The sequence below is a fragment of the Phoca vitulina genome, unplaced genomic scaffold (genome assembly GCF_004348235.1).
Source record: "Phoca vitulina isolate PV1807 unplaced genomic scaffold, GSC_HSeal_1.0 scaffold76, whole genome shotgun sequence".
Taxonomy (NCBI): domain Eukaryota; kingdom Metazoa; phylum Chordata; class Mammalia; order Carnivora; family Phocidae; genus Phoca; species Phoca vitulina.
The window spans coordinates 2,000,920-2,020,070 of record NW_022589779.1 but is presented as its reverse complement, the minus strand read 5'-3'; the positions used below and the strand labels follow the sequence as shown (position 1 = coordinate 2,020,070).

The 19,151-nt window shown below is 36.4% G+C and overlaps 1 protein-coding gene across 4 annotated transcripts in view; it reads left to right on the top strand.

The window, feature by feature from the left end:
- Positions 1-19,151, top strand: part of ACSS3 (acyl-CoA synthetase short chain family member 3) — a 147,506-nt gene that overhangs the window by 50,992 nt on the left and 77,363 nt on the right. For 3 of the 4 annotated variants that reach the window (XM_032393748.1, XM_032393746.1, XM_032393745.1), the window contains exons 4-7: positions 3,399-3,533; positions 7,033-7,173; positions 17,072-17,152; positions 17,233-17,328. In XM_032393748.1, the coding sequence (XP_032249639.1) occupies positions 3,399-3,533; positions 7,033-7,173; positions 17,072-17,152; positions 17,233-17,328 (453 nt within the window). The remainder of the gene's footprint in view (positions 1-3,398; positions 3,534-7,032; positions 7,174-17,071; positions 17,153-17,232; positions 17,329-19,151) is intronic. The other variant, XM_032393747.1, reaches the window with a different exon arrangement.

Sequence of the window (19,151 nt, the reverse complement as noted above, 5' to 3'; positions counted from 1 at the left end):
ACCCCTGAGTTAGAAGAAGGAAGGACTTCTTTTAGTTGGAGTGGCTGAAGCAGACTTCCTGGAGTTGAGATTTGAGTTAGATCTTGCCTAAGATTCAGCCAGTTGAAGAGAATGATGTTGTGGGATCCAAAAGGAGAGAAAAAGAATATGAGTCTTTAAAGAGATAGTAAAGGGTAAAATTCATTGGGAGGACGGGGAAGAGACAGAGGTGGCTGAAGAGGGAGAGGTGGTGAGCTTACAAAGGCAGTTTTGTCTGAACTGAGTCCTGTAGACCTTGACTCGTCAAAGTTTTTAAGCACCTGCTCAAAACATTTAAGCAATGCTAACAGGAGGCAATATGACATAGTGAGTGGGAGGGAGGCGAGAGCCTGGAATAAGATCCATTGGCAGGTGGTCTGTCTGTGAAGTAATGGGCGATGTGCAACAGAGTAATAGCAGCGGGAAGATTAAGGAAGGAAGGTAGTTACGGGAGTAACAGATGGTTGACCTTCAGAGTTTCACAAACCCGAGATGAGACCTTCCTAACAAGGGAGCTAATAGGTATTGAGGGTCCCCTAGGTGCAAGGCAGACAGTGAGGGTTTGCATATCTGACTTCATCTGGTAATAGATCAGTTAGTAGAACTAAGAAGCTGGTTTGTGGACTAACTGGATAGATTATTTTCTCTCTTTTTCAAACATATTGAGTCAGTGCTTATGAAGATAAATCTAGGGGGGAAATAGTCACTTACCTGCAAACCAGTGGGCTGCTGGGGTCTCCTTTGAGGAAGCTATAGACTCCAGCGTTTTAGCTACAGAAATCCTAAATACCATTTGGATAAAAGTATGAGATGTATTATATGTATTATTTCCTTTTTAAGGAAATTATATGATGTGGGGAAATTGAGATACATAAAAATGAGGATTTATAAAATGTATAGTATATCACTGGCTAAGTTTTTATTCATCACACATGATGTAGGAAAGACATTTGGGTTTGAAGCCGATGGCCAAGAAAGAATTCTTGAGCCGTCTTTGGTGCAAAAAGGTGGTTTTATTAAAGAACAGAGACAGGACCCGTTGGCAGAAAGAGCTGCATTGGGGTCATGAGGAGTGGCCCGTGATATACTTTCAAGTTGGGAAGGGGTTAAGGATAGCATAAGCCTCCCAGGTATTTTGGAAACAAAGTTTCCAGGATCCTGAAGGGGCTAGCTGTTGTTAGGAAAAGGTCATTTGTTATGTGTAGGAAAAACTCAGTCATGAGACTCTTCAGATGTGTATAGTGGTGGATCATATACTTGGAGGATGATTGCCAACATGTATCTTGGGGGGTAGAGATAAAGTAAGTTTCCAAAGGAATTTTTATATGTTAAAGTAGACTTACAGGGTCCTGGGGGTCAGGCTAAGATTGTCTTTTGCCCTTAGCAAAGTATTAACATCGAGGCAGCTGAGTCCCTAGAGGAAGGTCACTCTGTTTCAAGGACTTGTCAATGGGCTGTAAGGTAGTAAGGAAATTTAATAATTTTTCTTCTGCCTTTGTTTCCCACATCAACACACACACACACACACACACACACACACACACCTTTCTTAAGGAGTTTAGGCAATGAGTGTATATGCTTATAGGCATGACCATTGAACAGGTCAAATTAAAGGTGAGGAGATAGAGATATATATCTGAGATACTTGGATAGAATGAATAGTTGAAATCAGGAATGATTTTGATGTCATGATTTTCAAATAAATTGCCTCAAGAAAAAGCTTTATTTTAACAGATGAAGATGGGAAGACTGCACAGTATCCTAACAAGTCAGTCTAGACCAAATAAAATCTCCAATAAAAGGCTGTTGAATAGAAATGTAGAAGGGATTCTTTTTTTGACGGAAAGAGTCTAATTTTGACTTTATTAAATTATTCAATCTTTGATATATTCTATATATATTTTTAATTTGATATGGAACTTACTTTCATTTATTCTGAATTCTAATCTTAGGGAATGTTGTCTAGAATTATTTTTGTGAGTATTGCAGATATTAAAATGTGAACTCTATTCAAATGTCAGGCCTTTAAAAATATAATAAAAGGAAACAAGACTTATTTTTCTTTTCTTTCTTTTTTTTTCTTTTAAAAGGCAGCTTGATACAGCGTGAAGAGAAAAGTTCTGTAACCAGACAGAACTAGCCCTCTTTCTGATTCCACCACTTGTAACCTGGGGCAAGCTATGTAACTGCACTGAGCCTCAGCTCCATGAATATTAAATGATATTCAAAAAGCAGACAGTATGATATATGCATAACTTGGTATAATATAAACCTTTCCTAGATGAAATGCATTGTAACTAGAAATCAGAATTCAGGAATGGATGCACTATCTTGGATTGATTATCTGTCTCCTGAATAATTTATTATCTGCCTCCTTTGCTTTGGATTTCTTGGTGAAGAAACAGTGTACTTAAAATAATAAAGACATGTTTGTTTCTGCAAATTAATGAGAATTTTGGTTCAGTTCCAAAAACATTTATTGAGAGTTTGTGGTATGGCGAGCATTGGGACCAGGCATAGAAGACACAGAGATAAATGGGATCCATATTTGGCCTTGGGGATCTTCCTGTTCAGTGTGGGGTTGAAGGAACATTTTGACTATAGGTGGACATCTGGGGCCTGCCCAGAATGGAGATTAACCCTGACTTCTTCAGTTCCCTCCAGGGACACCTTTTGGCTACACCACAGTATATCTTGAAGAAGGACTAGCAAGTTGTCAGGTAAAGAAAAGTGCCAAGTGTAACTTAATGACAGGTTCAGGCTTTGGGGGGCTTGAAACTTAAATCACTTGGGGGCCCTTTTAAGAAAAATACAACAAAATTACAAATATAGTATTTGGCAAAAATGAATGTATTTAGAATGAGAAAAGAATCATGAAAGAAAAAAATCAGAGATTCAGGTCCCTTTTTTTGTGTGGTCACATTTAAGCAGAGATGCTGACATAAAAAAATGTAGTAACCCTTCCTGCTAGCAACAGGCTGACCCTTCCCACCTAAGAAACACTACAACTTCAGCACCAACCAACCAGTATGGGCACCTCGGTAAATACGGGGCCTCTAGGATTGCATGTCACCTGTTCAGGGCAATTCTACCTGGCTTCATGAATTCTTTGGGAAATATTTTTTAAACAGCTCGTACTTACTGGCCCAAAGCATCACCGAACAGGAAGTTTGGAGCAGGTAAGTGAGATCTCTGTGGAAGTTGTTAGGTCTACAACATTTACAAAGGGTTTATTGTTTTCAGGTCATTTACTCAATAGAGAACAGAATTATTACAACACTTCTTTAAAAATGTTAAATTGCCAACCTGCACCTGAAATATTGTGCTCACCTAATTAGTATTGCTCAACTTTCTCAATTATTGTGATTTTTCTGTTGCAGCCCAAGGTGGTTGTTACAGCATCATTTGGGATTGAACCTGGAAGAAGAGTAGAATACATTCCCCTTCTAGAAGAAGCACTGAGACTGGGACAACACAAACCAGATAACGTGCTCATTTATAATCGTCCAAATATGGTAATATGAATATTGAATTTGGTGCTTGCTTATGGTGATGTGCTAAGGATGATTCTAGTTTTGACCATGTGAAAAAAACACTAGATTTATTAACTATTAAATAGACTTCCTGCATGTCACCGTTTTTGCAAAAAAAAAGGTATGAATGATGTTTTCTGTCTTTATGAAAAAACTAGCTTAAAACAAAAAGATTGAAACACATATAATAATATGTAATGTTAATGAATTGGATTCTATGAATAGTCTATTGTGGTGTCATGTATTAAATTATAATAATCACGATGATACTAACAAACACTGTTTACCATATGATTTTTGATACTCTACTAATGAATAGTTTAAAAAATCTTGCTGATAACTTATGAGCTACATAATAGCATTATTCCTATGTTATGTAAGAGGAATCCAATGAACAGAGATAAAATAACGTGCCCAGCTAGTGAATGTCAGGGTCATGATTTGAACACACGCACTCTGACCACATTCTTGATCCCTCAGCTCTCCTGCCTTGTGGAGTGGTATGATTAATTTGTATATAAAAAATTGTCTTTTGAAATTTTAGAGAAAGCATTTAGTCTGGAAATAAAACTATGTTCAGGAAAACAAAATATGAATATTCTAAACAGATAAATTATTTTGTGATCCATGAAGGAAAAAAAACAGTCTAAGACCACAATGAATACATCTTACGGTGCTTTTCCTAGTAAATTTGATCTAATGATCACCTTATTTTTACATCCATGCAAGTGTCAGCTATTTATAGTGGAACCAACTTGGGTTCCTAGCAGATTAAAATTTTTTGCAGAAGAAAAATGATAAGAGTGCAAAGAATCATGTAATTTTATGGAACTCTTGAGAGGTTATCTGCAGAAAATGCTTAAATGACAAGATATAAGAATAGAAAGCATTAAAACTATGTCATTTTGATTACCACCTAGCAATTCCCATTACCACATTAAGTTTTTGTGTAAAGTTTTAGTAGTCTGTGGTTCATGAACTGCTGCACTCATTGATTTTAATATCCTTACTGTCTCAAAGAATTTTGAGTTTCTTTCAGATGCCCTCAAGCATATTTTTAAGAAGGCTTGTTGCTGTTAAGTGAAGGAATACAGAGTCAGCAATAAAAGAGGCTTTGGGTATGAGGAGGTTGGAGGAAAGGTAGGAACACACATACACACACACACACAAGCGTTTCTGTGAGTATGTGTGTGGCATTTGCATATACATAAACTCATGAATTTGTAAAGAACTTATGCTAGGCCCAAAGCTAAGTACTTTCATATACTTCTTATTTAATTTTCACAAACCAATGCAGTAGATGCTATTCCTGGCCCCATTTTACAGATGAAGAAACTGAGTTATGGAGAGGTCATAGCCCAAAGTCACAGCTAATAATCTTGGTGCCAAGATTTGAACTTTGGTTCAATGACTTTTAATCAATAAGATATGTGCTATTTCTTTTACTTTATAAACACACTTGAAATGGAAATGCAAGTTTCCTATTCAGATTTTTCTAATGCAAATCTCTTCTCTTTCCTCTCTATAGGTAGATATCCCTGCCTCCATCCCTCCTTCCCATAACTGGCTTTCTCTCTCTTTCCTTTTTTCTTGAGACTCTGCCCTCTATTTTGACTCATCTTTATTTTAGATGAGGGCTTTGGATAACTCTTGTCCCTTATGGTAGGCCTGCTGTTTAGTTAGTAATTAAGCCCGGTGGACTGGCTTTGCTTTCAGTTTAGAGACACAAATTATGAGGCTCAGTGGTGTGTCTCATTAACCAGGATTGCATTTTTGCCAAAGGAGGTAAAAACCTTGCTGCCATTCCTAAGCCTCAAGCAAGCAATGACAGAATCAAAAGAACATCACATCAGTCAACTCTGGTGCTCTGCCAATATGGCCTTTTAAGAATGATAACAGGACGTGTCTATAGAAGTAAATGTATATATGTAAAAGCTAATGATGATTTTTCCCTCTCTTCCTTTGGCAAGTCTTCTTTACATATGCCTGTAAAGTATTTTCTTAGCCTGAAGAATAACCATTCTTTTAATCCTCATTTCATTCGATTTTGTGATCATTCAATTGACATTTTTCATTAGGCAGTGTGATAATTTTTTTTTATAGGTCTGTTATTGTAATGTCAAAGGCTTGGTGATTTGAAATTAGTTGTGTTTATCTGATTCATAAAAACAAATGGAAATATACAATCTGGTTACAGTTAACTATTTTTATTTATCTCATTGGCACATTCAGGGTCTATCAGAGTGAGGCCAGAGAAGCCAGTTGGGCCTTAAACTTCACCTTTACGCAGTTCAATTCTGATTGTTATCTGTAATGTGTTTATTCACAAAGGCATTTTATTTGTGATATTAGATTGAAGTGTTATTTTGTAAATGTACTCATTTAAATATATGACCATATTTACAACCCTGATTAATATATTCAATATCCTGAAAAATGGAAATGGCCTGGCTTTTCTAAATCCCTCAGAGTCTCTGGGCTTCACTGGGGGATCACCTTGATGAAATGAATGGTTACGTAGTCTCTTTAGATGGTGGATCTTACTAACTTTCACTGAGGAATGTGTAGCCTTGCCTGTACCTAAACTAATAAATTCACCAAATGTAAACTTCCTGATGTGTCATCTGGAGCTTAGTTAACATTTCAGAAAATAATCAGGCATGTACTGAATCTTAATTCTACTTAAATAGTTGTGACTCCCCATTAGAATAATTTTTCCATAAGCCACTTCCTTACTCTTTATCTCTCTGGCTCGTTTTGCTGGCAGTATTTTAAATAAAGAGGTCTACTCTCTTTTAATTGTCTCTAACTCATGACTCTATTACCATGAAGTTTACAACACAGAGCTTGGCTCAAGGAATAAAAAAGGACACAAACATTTCTACCATATTAATTATTAATTATGCTCATTAATTTTCAAAATGAATTTTTGTTCTTGAAAAAGCAAAAATTGATTTCTCCCCCATCCCTGAAAATGATTTAATATTTTATCATTTGGAAAGACGGCCACAGTATTAGTTCTAAATTGCCCTTGTATAAAGAAAAATTTTAATGGGTTAGTTGACATTTCATTGTGAAGACTTTAGTTCCAAAATAAAAGAAGTTAGAAAAATAGAAATTGGTTTATAAAGTTAATAGTGTACATATGTTTATGGAAAACATGAACCTCTGTTAGTTAAGCTCTGACTGTTGATGAAAACATGACTGCATCACTTTGGATTTCTTAAAGATATCCTTAGATTTGAATAAAACATGTTCTTTGGTCAGTTCAAGTTGAAGCCAACATTAAACTGTCGGACTTTTTAGGAATATTTTTAACTCATGACCCTGAAAGATGTAGTCATCAATCTGATATTTAGTGCTATCCAGGCCTAGACTTTCAGTCAGCTGCTCAGATTAATATATATAGATTTAGTCAGTCTCCATTGTTCTGCTGTAACCTCCTTTGTCCAGTGCATATTCCTGTATACTTCCTGTGTAGGAGACAGTTCCTTTGGCTCCAGGTCGTGACCTCGATTGGGATGAAGAGATGGCCAAAGCACAGTCACATGACTGTGTTCCTGTTCTTTCAGAACACCCGCTGTATATTCTTTACACATCTGGAACAACGGGGCTGCCCAAGGTATTTGCTCTCAGAGGGATAAGTATCTGTAGTGGCAGAACTCTTGTGCACCGAGAACATTTGATTACTGACTGAGAATGCAGATTGTACCTAGTGGATTAGACTTGGGTACTTTATATCTTAAGGGAATGTTGTGTTTAAATCTTGAAAAATATTAATTATGTTTAATGTCAAATGCTTTGCCCCGATTTCTTCCAGAATCTTCACATATATCAGCAAGTTGCAATTGCTTTAGTAAGCTCTTAAGATGAATGGATATTTGATCAAACATCAGTTGGTTTAATACAATTTTATAAAACTGTGTTTTAAATGAAATATTTTTATTTTCTAAATTGAGGTATAACTTTTGTAGAGTATGGAATTGATTTTTGATCTAAGGGAATTTAATTCTTTGTTATAAATGCAAGTTTGAGAATTGACCTAGACAGTTTGAACAACAGGCAATTTATCCTGAGTATTGAACTATGCGATTTGCAGCACTGAAGACACTCAAGAATTTTTAAATCCGCTTACATGAAAGATGTTTTCACAAGACAAAGTTAGAAGTATCAATATTTTTGAAGGTGTCAGATAACAAATAAATATCACTTTTGCCTGTATCTCCAACTAATACTGTTTCTTCATACAACTTCATAAAGTCTTGCCAAGTCATCTTCCTAGTCATTTTTATTAAGGAGTTCAATAGTCATTGAATCATAAAATTTTAGTGGGAGAAGAGACTTTCATGATCACTTGCATCCTGGAGAGCAGTGGCCTCTTTATTAATATTCGATTTCTGTAGCATCAGAGTTCTGAGAATATAATTTGTTAATATTCTTAAAATAGTGGTTCCATTTGATTAGTTTTTAAAAAAAAAAATTAAGATGTTCCATAGAAAACTCACTTGCTTGTCAAAAAAGGAAACATTTGGTAGGGAATATATTCTCTCTGAGGACAGAGACCATGTTTTATTACATTTTAGTCTACCTTCGTATCTTGTATGTAGTTGGGTACTTAATAAATTTTTGTTGAGTGCATAAATAAATAAGTAAATGCATATACATAAATATATTTATGTCATTGTAGAATCAAAATCTTTTGATTTCTGTAACAGCTTTGGTCATCTGAAAAATATTCCTTCATGGTGCTGACTGGGCCTTGTTCAAGCAGTCCAAATGATCTTCTGGACCCAAACCATAACCCTCCACCTTTTGCAATTCTGCATTATGCACCAGCCACCTAGAGTCTAACTGAATGTTTGGCTGTAAAATAAAAGGGCATTCAGAAAGTTATAATCCTATAGAAAAGTATCAACATGAGAGGAAACCCCCGACCCTGAAAACATAGTATAACCTAACCAAATAAAAAAGAACCCTCCAAAAATCACTTTAGCTCCTGTAAGCCTGAAGGATTCTTATAAGAACATTTCTGCCACTTCAAGAGTTTAAATTACCCTGAACTTGACCGTGGCCTGGATGGGGATCTTTATGGCAGGAACAGAAGAAGAGTTTGTCAGCAACTCAAAACTGATTCAGCCAATGTGGGAGGAACGACAGTAACATATACAGCGTCAGATTTGAAAAGTGGTGGTTCCTGGTTCCAAATACGGAAGGATCCTAGCTTTTCCAGGTTGTGTCTAGGTCAAGAACTTCTCTTCTGGAGTCCTAGATGCCCAAACTGAAGATCGTTTGAAGATTCAGTCATTCTTATTTTCTTCCTAATGTGCCATCCTAAAGATAATCTATTTCAGATTATAGATCTCTATGTTGAATTCAGGTCCATTCAATATACGTGTATTGTGTGTTCATTCTGTGCAAAAGATATGAGTGAACCACAGTCCCTTCAGTCTAGTGGTTTGAAATATACATGAATGCAGGTGGTGCAAGGAAGACTGTGATCCTTGCTCTAAAAGGACAACACTATTTTTTTCTCTCTCAGGGAAAAGATGAGATTGAATTGTATCTGAAAGATTACAGTCAATAAATTCAACAAATATGACTGAGCACCCAAATATGTGTCTGACTGTCTTTTTAGAAGTTTGTACTCTATAGCCAGGACCTAGGCATGAAACAAAGAGCTATGGAATATGTGAAAAGTGTTATGAACAAAAATAAAGCATGGTAATGGGACCCAGTGGTGGGAAGAGTGGGAGAGCTGTTCCATCAAAGAGTGGTCAAAGAAAGCTCTTATAAGATGACATTTGAAGGATGGATAAAACTTCTTCATAGAGTGGCATCACTGAGAGCAGGTCAGTATAGGCAGAAAGGGTTAGCATAAGCAAAGGAAGTTTCCAGGATGGCTAGTGCATCTGGTACAAGTGAGGAGGAGAAATGACTAGATATATAGGCAGGGGCCAGACTCTTAAAATTTAGCCAAGAAGTTTAAGTCATATTCTGTATATAAGGAATGGAGGGCACTAATGCTACTTAAGAGGGAGAGAAGAACATGAAGGAAGGTAAACCCTTGCACCATTTGGTTGGGAAGATAGACAGGTACACACGATGGAGGCAAGGAGATTCGTTTTCAGGCTTTTAGGACTCTACTTAGGATAGCACACTTAATTAAGAGGAATCAGATTTTGTTCAAAGATAGGAGTGAGGCAGAGGAAGGGTCCAAGATTTGACACTGAGAACACGGGAGAATGGTTTTTGAATATTTACTAAACATAGGAGGTGGTTTAGGGCAGGGGAAACTGCGAGTTTGGGGACACATTGAGTATGATGCATCTTTGGGACACTAATGTGGAGGTGCCTAGCCAGAAGTTGGAAGTGAAGGTCTGGGTCCAAGAAGTGCATCTGGGTTGAGTGATAGACCTTTGTGGGTCATCAGTGTAGAACTCTGGTGTTTAAGCATGGGAGTGAGGAGATTTTGCACAGTAGGGCATGCAGAAGGGCAAGAAAAAGTCATCTCTCAGGTCCCTCAGAACACTTCCTTCATCCCTCTAGTGCACTTTAAAATTTCAATTGTGTTGAAATTATACATTGTCAACAAATCTTTATGCTACTTATTTTATTCTACCTTATCCCTGCTAGTTTTTGTTTACTTATCTTCATAACATTGCATGTTTTCAGAGGTTTTAGAATATATTTCATACATCTTTGACTCCACTATGTCACTATCCTAAAAATTGGGCCATGATAAATCCTCAGAATATTTGTTAAATGATCTTTTACTTCTCCAGTTAGTTCCCAGACTCCTCTTTATTCATAAGATTCTCATTTCACTTTGGTAGGTATAATCAGGATTAATGGGATCTGAAATTTTAATATTTGGATTCCCAGAATAGAAGTACAGGAAAGATGAGCACACATACATTTATGAAGCATTTAAGTATAAATTTCATGGCATCATATAATTTGTTCTCTCAATCTTTGATCTTCATGAGGAAAAATAATGTTGTGAGCCCATAAAAATATTCTGCTTAAAAATACTCATTTCTCATAGGCACATCTAAGACACTCATAAGGCAATCTGTTCTTTGGTTAGAAGTTGCAGATATATTTAGGGCATATTTGCATCTCTGCATCTGCCAACCCTGGATTTGTCAGGTTGCTGTATGAGAGGTTAATCTGTCAGCTGCTGTAAATAATCCAGCAACCACAATTGAGCTGCTTTGCATACATTTCTGCAGTGTTGTAGGCCTCTCCTATTTAGTTTGGGTGCCTTTATTCAAGATACTTCAAAGTACTGCATGATGGAAGAATCCCTCATCTGGATGGGGTGTCCTTTGGGGAGAGGGAGATTTAGTGATGGTCATACGTATCTTCTTCCAGTTTGATATCATGAAGGGACAGTGATAATCACACACACTGAAGGAACAAAACAAAAGTCCAGTGCCAAAACAGAAAAGGAGAGCAGGAGAAAGGGGGAAAGAAAGCAAAGGATTGAAAGGAAACCATGAGAGGACTTCATGCTAAGAGAAAAAAGTCAGGCAGAGAAAGACAAATACCGTATGAATTCACTTATATGTGAAATCTAAAAAACGAAACAAAACAAAACAGAAACAGACCTATGGATACAGAGGACAATCTGATTGTTGCCAGAGCAGAGGGCCTGATGAGATAGGCAAAAGAGGGGAAGGGGATAAAGAAGTACCATCTTCCAGTTAAGAAATAAGTAAGACACAGGGATACAATGTACAAACTATAAGGAATATAATTAATAATATATAACAACTTTGTATGATGACAGATAGTAGCTAGATTTATCATGGTGATCACTTCCTAATGTACATAAATATTGAATCACTATGTTGTACACCTGAAACTAATATAGTATTGTATGTCAAACGCACTTCAAGAAAAGAAAAGGAAGGAAGGAAGGGAGGAAGGGAAGGAGGGAGGGAGGGAGGGAGGGAGAGGAGGGAGGGAGGAAGGGAGGGAGAAAGAAAGCAACAAAGAGAAAGAAAGAAAGAAGAATGGATAAAGAAGATGTGGTCCATATATACAATGGAATATAACTCAGCCATCACAAAGGATGAATACCCACCATTTGCATCAACATGGATGGAACTGGAGGGGATTATGCTAAGTGAAATAAGTTAAGCAGAGAAAGACAATTATCATACGGTTTCACTCGTATGTGGAACATAAGGAATAGAGCAGAGGACCATAGGGGAAGGGAGGGGAAACTAAATGGGAAGAAATCAGAGAGAGAGACAAACCATGAGAGACTCCGGGCTCCGGGAAACAAACTGAGGGTTCCAGAAGGGAGGTGGGTGGGGGGATGGGGTAACTGGGTGATGGGTATTAAGGAGGGCACGTGTGGTGATGAGCCCTGGGTGTTATATGCAACTAAGGAATCATTGAACATTACATCAAAAACTAATGATGTACTACATGCTGGCTAACTGAACATAATAAAAAAAAGAAAAGAAAAAAACCAGAAAGAAGCAAGTGAACAAAAAAGAAAGAAAGGCATAATGAGAAGGTGGTAGGCCTTTGGTTCTGATGTGCATTTACACAATTTATGTCACCTTTATTCCTACATGTTAGGTGACATTCATATTTCCTACCCTGGAACAAAACATAGGAGAAAGTCAAATAAAAAAGCAGTGAACTTTTTTTTATCTGTGGTACAATGCTTGCAGTTAAAATGCCGAACTTGCTGTACCTTTGCCTCTTATCTCACAGTTGTTCAGATCAATAAAAAATTATATTGCTGCTAAAGTATCCTCCGTAGAGGCAGCTTCAGAGCCCCCCGAAAGCCTGCAGCAGGAGATTTTATGTTTGATGCACTATCCCAAATGGAACCATTCCATTTCTACTAATACGAATCACTAAGTTCAACAAGTTTCAAAGCTTTCTCCTGAACAAAGAAGACTATTTAAAACAAGAATTGTATTTTTCTTACATGTGCTTATTCACTCAACTGTTCACGTATTGAATCAGTCAACAAATGGATTACATGCCTACTCCACGGCAGTTACTGTGCTGAAGATGAAGAAGAATTCTCAGAATAGGGGGGAAGATGCAGCCCTCAGTCCAGCTGGTCACTCCGAGGACGTGAGCCAGCCTGGGAGCCAAGGAAGAATCAGGAGAGACCCTTAACACAAACTGGGGTTGGGGACAACTTCCAGACGAGGTGGCACTTTCATGATGTCTTTAAGTCGTTCTCTGATGAAGTAGGAGCTAACCACGTTCAGGGAAGAGGTGGGGGTGGTGGTTCATTCTAGAAAGAGGGGATATCCTCAGTAAAGCCATTATAAGAACAAGATTATTGTTGATCTGTTGGATTTTTTAAGTAATCAGAACTCAGTCTTTTATTTCTCAATTCACTTGACCCCAATCATCATCTTGTGGTGGATTTCTTGTATTTAGGTAAAATATTTACCCTTTCTTTTTGTTTTTTTCCTCAACTTGTCAGGCTGAATTGAAACATGCATGCACATATGCATAAGCATATATATTTACACATAGATGTGTGAATAAATACATATATCATGGATGAAAATATGCATATTTGTTTTATATAAGCTTGTTACAGAGTAGGATGACAAAGGGGCTCAACTTAGAAAGTATGAAGTTTTGTTGAGTACTCTAAACTTCTCTTACCTGAGTATTTTAAGATTTGCTTTTCAGATTTTTATAAATCAACTAAGGAAAGAAAACCACTTTTAGGATGAAGAATCCTAAACTCATAGTCTTACCACACTCAGTCTTTCTTCTTCTGCTGCTAAAACCCGTATTGTTCTGTATTTTCCTTAAGTCGTGGCAACCAAAACTGCATACCACACTGGTGCTGACCTGTTCTCTTTTATATCTTATGTTTTGCTTTAATGGCCCCATTTATGATATTTTGTGGTTTTCCTGGTTTTCAAAGGAAGCTCATTAAACTGGAAATCATAAAGAACCATCTGGGATGATTCTGTGGTCCTATTCATGGGTGACTAATAACCATTTAATTTTACCTGTGTGGATTGAAGTTTTAAAATGCCCACATACATTAAAAATGTATTATTATTGTTGTTTTGTTTGTTTTAAAAATCACCTTTACGTTGTCTCCTTTTGCATTTTTGAGGTAGAATTCACTTTCATGTCTTTATTTGGGGTATAGAGTGTTATTCCCACCCAGAAGTCTTTCAAGTTCTCCAGTAGACTTTAAGCGTTATGGCTAATACTACAAATACCAGAACAGTATACTGGCAGGTTACAGGGCTTTTCTGACAATACATTAGTTTATCCAGTGTTTTAATTTTTAAGGTAGATAGAGTACAAGTGCATAAGGAAAGTAATAACAGACATTCAAGAGAGTAAAATGCAGCATGCTTGGGTTTTAGGGGTAAGCACTGATATTGATTAAGTGTTTTTACCTCATACTCAAGATTTCAAATATGTTTTATTTATTTATTTATTTATTTATTTTTTAAAAGATTTTATTTATTTATTTGTCAGAGAGAGAGACTGAGGGAGAGAGAGAGGGAGAGAGCACAATCAGGGGGAGAGGCAGGCAGAGGGAGAAGCAGGGTCCCCGCTGAGCAAGGAGCCTGATGAGGGATCATGACCTGAGCCGAAGGCAGACGCTTAACTGACTGAGCCACCCAGATGTCCCTCAAATATGTTTAAGAGTTTTTAGTTTCTGATTTATTTTGACTATTAGAATATAATGATTTCATTTTTGAGCATGATTTATGTGTTTTCAGAGACTGAACAAAGTTTCTCTTTTGCATTTTAATTATCATTACCTGGAAAATATGATTACAAACAAGAAACAAACAAAAAAAGCTTTATCATCTTATTTTTAGTCACATATTAATATTATAATAAAGAAATTCTCTTTTTCAACCTAATCTTTCCATTTTTATTTTACTTTCAAACTCTCTATGAAAGATCTACATGAAAGAATATGGAATTATGCAGGTTTTTTTCCTACACCATATCAAATACTCAGAAAATTCGTAATTATTACCCAAATATTTTGGAGGCAAAGACCAAATTTCAAATCTATTATCTAGATTAATGAATGGTAAAATGATACTTGACAGAAATTTTTATACTTATCCTTAAAAAAGATAAAAATAAGTGGATATCAAAGACCAATGAAAAACAGACATCACGGCTTTTCTCTATTTGCTCCATTTCAGTTGTTTTTAATGAGAATCTTTGATGGCAACCTTTAGTTGTTTGGACATTTCTGGCTTTTGAGTGATATCAGCACAGGGAAAAATAAAAAGCAATAATTGCTAGAACTAAGGAAATATTTTTGTTAATAGGATACTAAATTATAGATACTTTATAATTTTATTTTATTTATTATTTTTAAAGATTTTGTTTATTTATTTGACAGAGAGAGATATAGTGAGAGAGGGAACACAAGCAGGGAGAGTGGGAGAGGGAGAAGCAGGCTCCCCGTGGAGCAGGGAGCCCGATGCGGGGCTCGATCCCAGGACCCTGGGACCATGACCTGAGCCGAAGGCAGACACTCAACGACTGAGCCACCCAGGCACCCCGATACTTTATAATTTTAAATGTTTTTTCATGCATGGTCTCATTTTTTAAGTCCCACTTTTTTGGCATCAAATGGATTTAAGCACTCACCATTTTCTGGGGAAAGCGGCATTGGTTAATAATCCTTTAAAGAAGGGTAAAGGATAAAGTCCCCTTGAGAGGGAAATAGAAATTTGATAGTTTATTCCTTAAATTATCTTTTTAGTTTTACAAATGAATTACTACTCATGTTTTTTTCTAGCCTTTTCTTCCTTTTTATCATTCTCAGTTGATTAGTCTTACCCTTTTTACAGTATAATCTAAAAATGTACCTAGTTATAACAATATTTTGAATTATTGATAACAATGAGCTCTAAATGCAGGGACTGGTAGATGGACAGAAAATTCTAAAACATCTTAAATGAAATCATTACTGACATTACTTAGCACTGTCTACCATAGTATATGGAGAGCATATTATCTATGAAAAAAGGCTTCACTTTTTCTTCTCTACAAAATGAATAAAAAATTTGCAAGTTGATGACTATCAAATTCCTCAAGGTACTGAATCATAAAAAAAGATCTCAGTAAAACAAAGTAATGAGTGAAGTTCATGGAAGATAGTACAGAATATACTGGGAAAATGCACGTGTGAAACCTACTGGCAGGGGACTAAGGATTTCTGATACTCCGATGGTGATCAGGAGAGCCAGCTGCATGCTAACCGTGTCATACAACGTAGAAAGTAGCTGTCAAATGCCAAGGAAGCTGCATGAGACATTTGCCAAGAGGCCAGGTGTTTCCGCTGGTAGATAAAATGTGTTCCACAGCTTGATACCTGTGTTTTATCAGTGATACCTGAGGAGAGCAGCAACTTTAGTAACTAGTGGAAAGTCAGTTTGTTTTTCATTTCTCTGATTCACGTATGCACGTTAAAGCTTCTGAGTTATGCTAGAAAGTTCCAGCTAGTAGTACGTGTATCAATTAGGGTCGTGTTTGCCTTTAGGTAAAATAATTATTTTCTGCATAGAGTAATATTAATTGCTCTACTAAAGAAAGTTTCAAAATTTCATGTGAGTGAAATATAGCTTGTTTTTTTAGCAAGCATTCACTTGACCATTCTGAATATTCACATGGTTAAGCCTTTTTAAGCCAATGATGATTAATGATTATAGTGAAGCAATAAATGCAATTATTACATTTATCATCAGCTTTTATTTATGGTGACTCTTGTGCCAGTTTTCAAATATTAATCTTGTATTAAAGTTGAATATGTTCAATATCACGGATAGTTGCTAGAAACTGGTTAATGAAAGCCTTAATACTGTGATGTAGCAATCCCTACTTTTGCCCCAAATGTAATAGAAGGCAAATCTGTCAGCCTTAGATCTGGCCCAGGAGGATTGCTTTGTCAGAATTCCAAAATTCATCATTAAAGGATTGTTTAGCTTTAATACTATACTAGCACGATCCCCAGTATACCATTGTAATGAGGCTCCAGTTAGAATATGACTTTATTTCCTCTAAGCATCCTATTACTATTTAATAATATTAAGGGATAGCCATCCTTACGTTAGCCTGTGTTTGAAGAATACAATTACCTTTGACTTTTCTGTGCACTTAATTTTGAGAGTTTCCTTTTTTATTCTGGAAAAATGTCTGTAAATGTAATGTCATTAATTTATGTCACCCCTGGAAAAAAATTTTTATTACTTGTGGTTCTGTGAGGTCTTAAGTTTTCTTTAGAAAGTCAAGAATGGTCTGTGAAAATGGATTCTAGAAGTGAACTGATGTAGACAAATGTTTCTGTGTTTATGATTGAGGGAGCCAAATAAATATTGATGTAAATACAATTATATGAAAGCCAAAGTAGTATGTAGTTTGTAGAATATAAAATAATTTAAACAGGGACTTTTTAAGATGGATAGTGTGAAGGCAGATAATCTTTTAACCCACTGGTTGCTGATGTTGACTTCACGTTTTCTCTCCTTTAGGGTGTTGTTAGACCCACTGGGGGATATGCTGTGATGCTAAACTGGACAATGTCTTCTATCTATGGACTTAAACCTGGAGAGGTAATCATGGCTTTAAATTCATGATACATGACATTTCCCTGGTGAACACTTACGTATTTTATTATCTTCTTATTTTTTAGGTGTGGTGGGCAGCCTCTGACTTGGGCTGGGTTGTTGGCCATTCCTATATCTGTTATGGACCTCTTCTGCATGGGAACACGACAGTCCTATATGAGGTAATAAAATGAAATTAATACCACCTAAAGATAATTTTTTTTTTGCTGAAACTTTTAAAGAAGTAGTGTCTAAGTGGGAACAGAAAAATTTGGATTGGGGGCAGGAGACATTTTTATATATTCTTCCAGTTAAAAATATGATTTCAAAAGAGAAAGGAATAAAGAAAAATAATAGCCAGCTTTTTAAATTGTGCTGAACAAAGCCAGTAAAAATTATATTACGAAAACGTATACTAATCAGCTTGATGTCTATCCCTAAAGGATTTCTAGAAAGTATTATACCAAAGTTATTGCAATAGAATAAAGGTTTTTTTTTTTTTTTAATAATCATTCCCTTTGAAGTAAACAAAATAAATCTCCACACTGAATACCTATAATGAATTGTGGTATAGGTAACACAAATGTAACAGAGCTGAAAGTGCCACTCTAAGTATTTATATTTAGAAGTATTAAGCTGCATTTAGAGCTGAAGAATATACTGTTCTTGTGCATTTACCATCAGCCTTTTTTTATTTTTTGAGTTTATTTGAAACATGATTTTAACACCATGAAAGGGGCTCAGTTGTTTGTCTTTATCCTGGAATGATGTGCTCAAGAAGAGTGTAGATGTTTTATAAGTATTTTTATGTAAAAGATTAAATATAATAACTACATTTTAAAACCTTTCATCTCTACTCTGCTTTCTTTCATACACTGTGTAAACATCCTCTATTCTTTCTGATAACAAAACAAAGCTTTTTAGACCTTTGCCCACTTCTAGCTATCCCATCTTTATCTTCTTCTCCACTAAACTCCTTGAAAAAAGTACCAAATCCACACTGTGTGAATTTAATATTCTTCTAGTCACTCTGTATCCCACTGTGGTGCAATTTCTGTCTGCATCACTTCCTAGAATCTACCGCAGCAGAGGTCAACAGTGACTTCATAAGTGGCCAAGTCAAAAGGTCTTCAGTCTGATTTTCTTTTCACTCTCTTGGCGCATCAACCATGCTGTTTCCTGCAAGTAATTCTCTCTCCTCTTGAGCTCCATGTCCTTTTGCTGTTTTTCTGTCTGTTTCTTCTTCCTGGCATGACTTTTCCCATGACTTTTCCTGTGTCTTTCCTTACCAGGTTAATTCCTACTATACTTGAAGACTCTGCTTAGATGTTATCATCTTTTCAAAGTTTCCTCTTACAGCCTTTGGTTTTGTTTAGTGCCCTTTCCATGGTTCCACTGCCCCCTGAGCATATGTCTATCACTGATCACTGAGCTGAGCATACTGTTCTGATATTATCTGTTCATATCTAGTAGACCGTGAGACCCTCAAGAACAGTGCATAGCACTGTGCATAGCATACACTAAACACTCAATGAATGCTCATGAAAGTAAATTGAGCTCTACTCCTCTGTTCTCCTATCTCTCAGACAGCTTGACCTCCTTTCTTCTCTTGGTTTCTCTTACTTTGGTCCTAAACATTGGGGCTTATACGGGTATTATTCCTAGCCTTCTTTTCTCATTCTGCTTATATTTTTGGGGTAATCTCCATGTAGTTGGATTTAGTAGTACTGGTTAAACCAAGGCTTCCAAGTACTCCTATTTCTGTATCAGATCTTCCTGATGAGCACCAACTTATTGTTAGCCCATCTTTGGATGTTCCATACATGGAGATGGTGAGTTCAGTTCATGTCATCTTGAGCATAAGATGTGTATGCCTAAACACCACAGAAAAATCCATGCTGTCTCTCCCCGCCCCCCAACAGCAAAAGCTGAGTTTAGACTTCACATGTATCTAGTTGTAAGGAGGAGCGGTAACCCTCCATCTTCCCATAGGGATGTCAGAGAA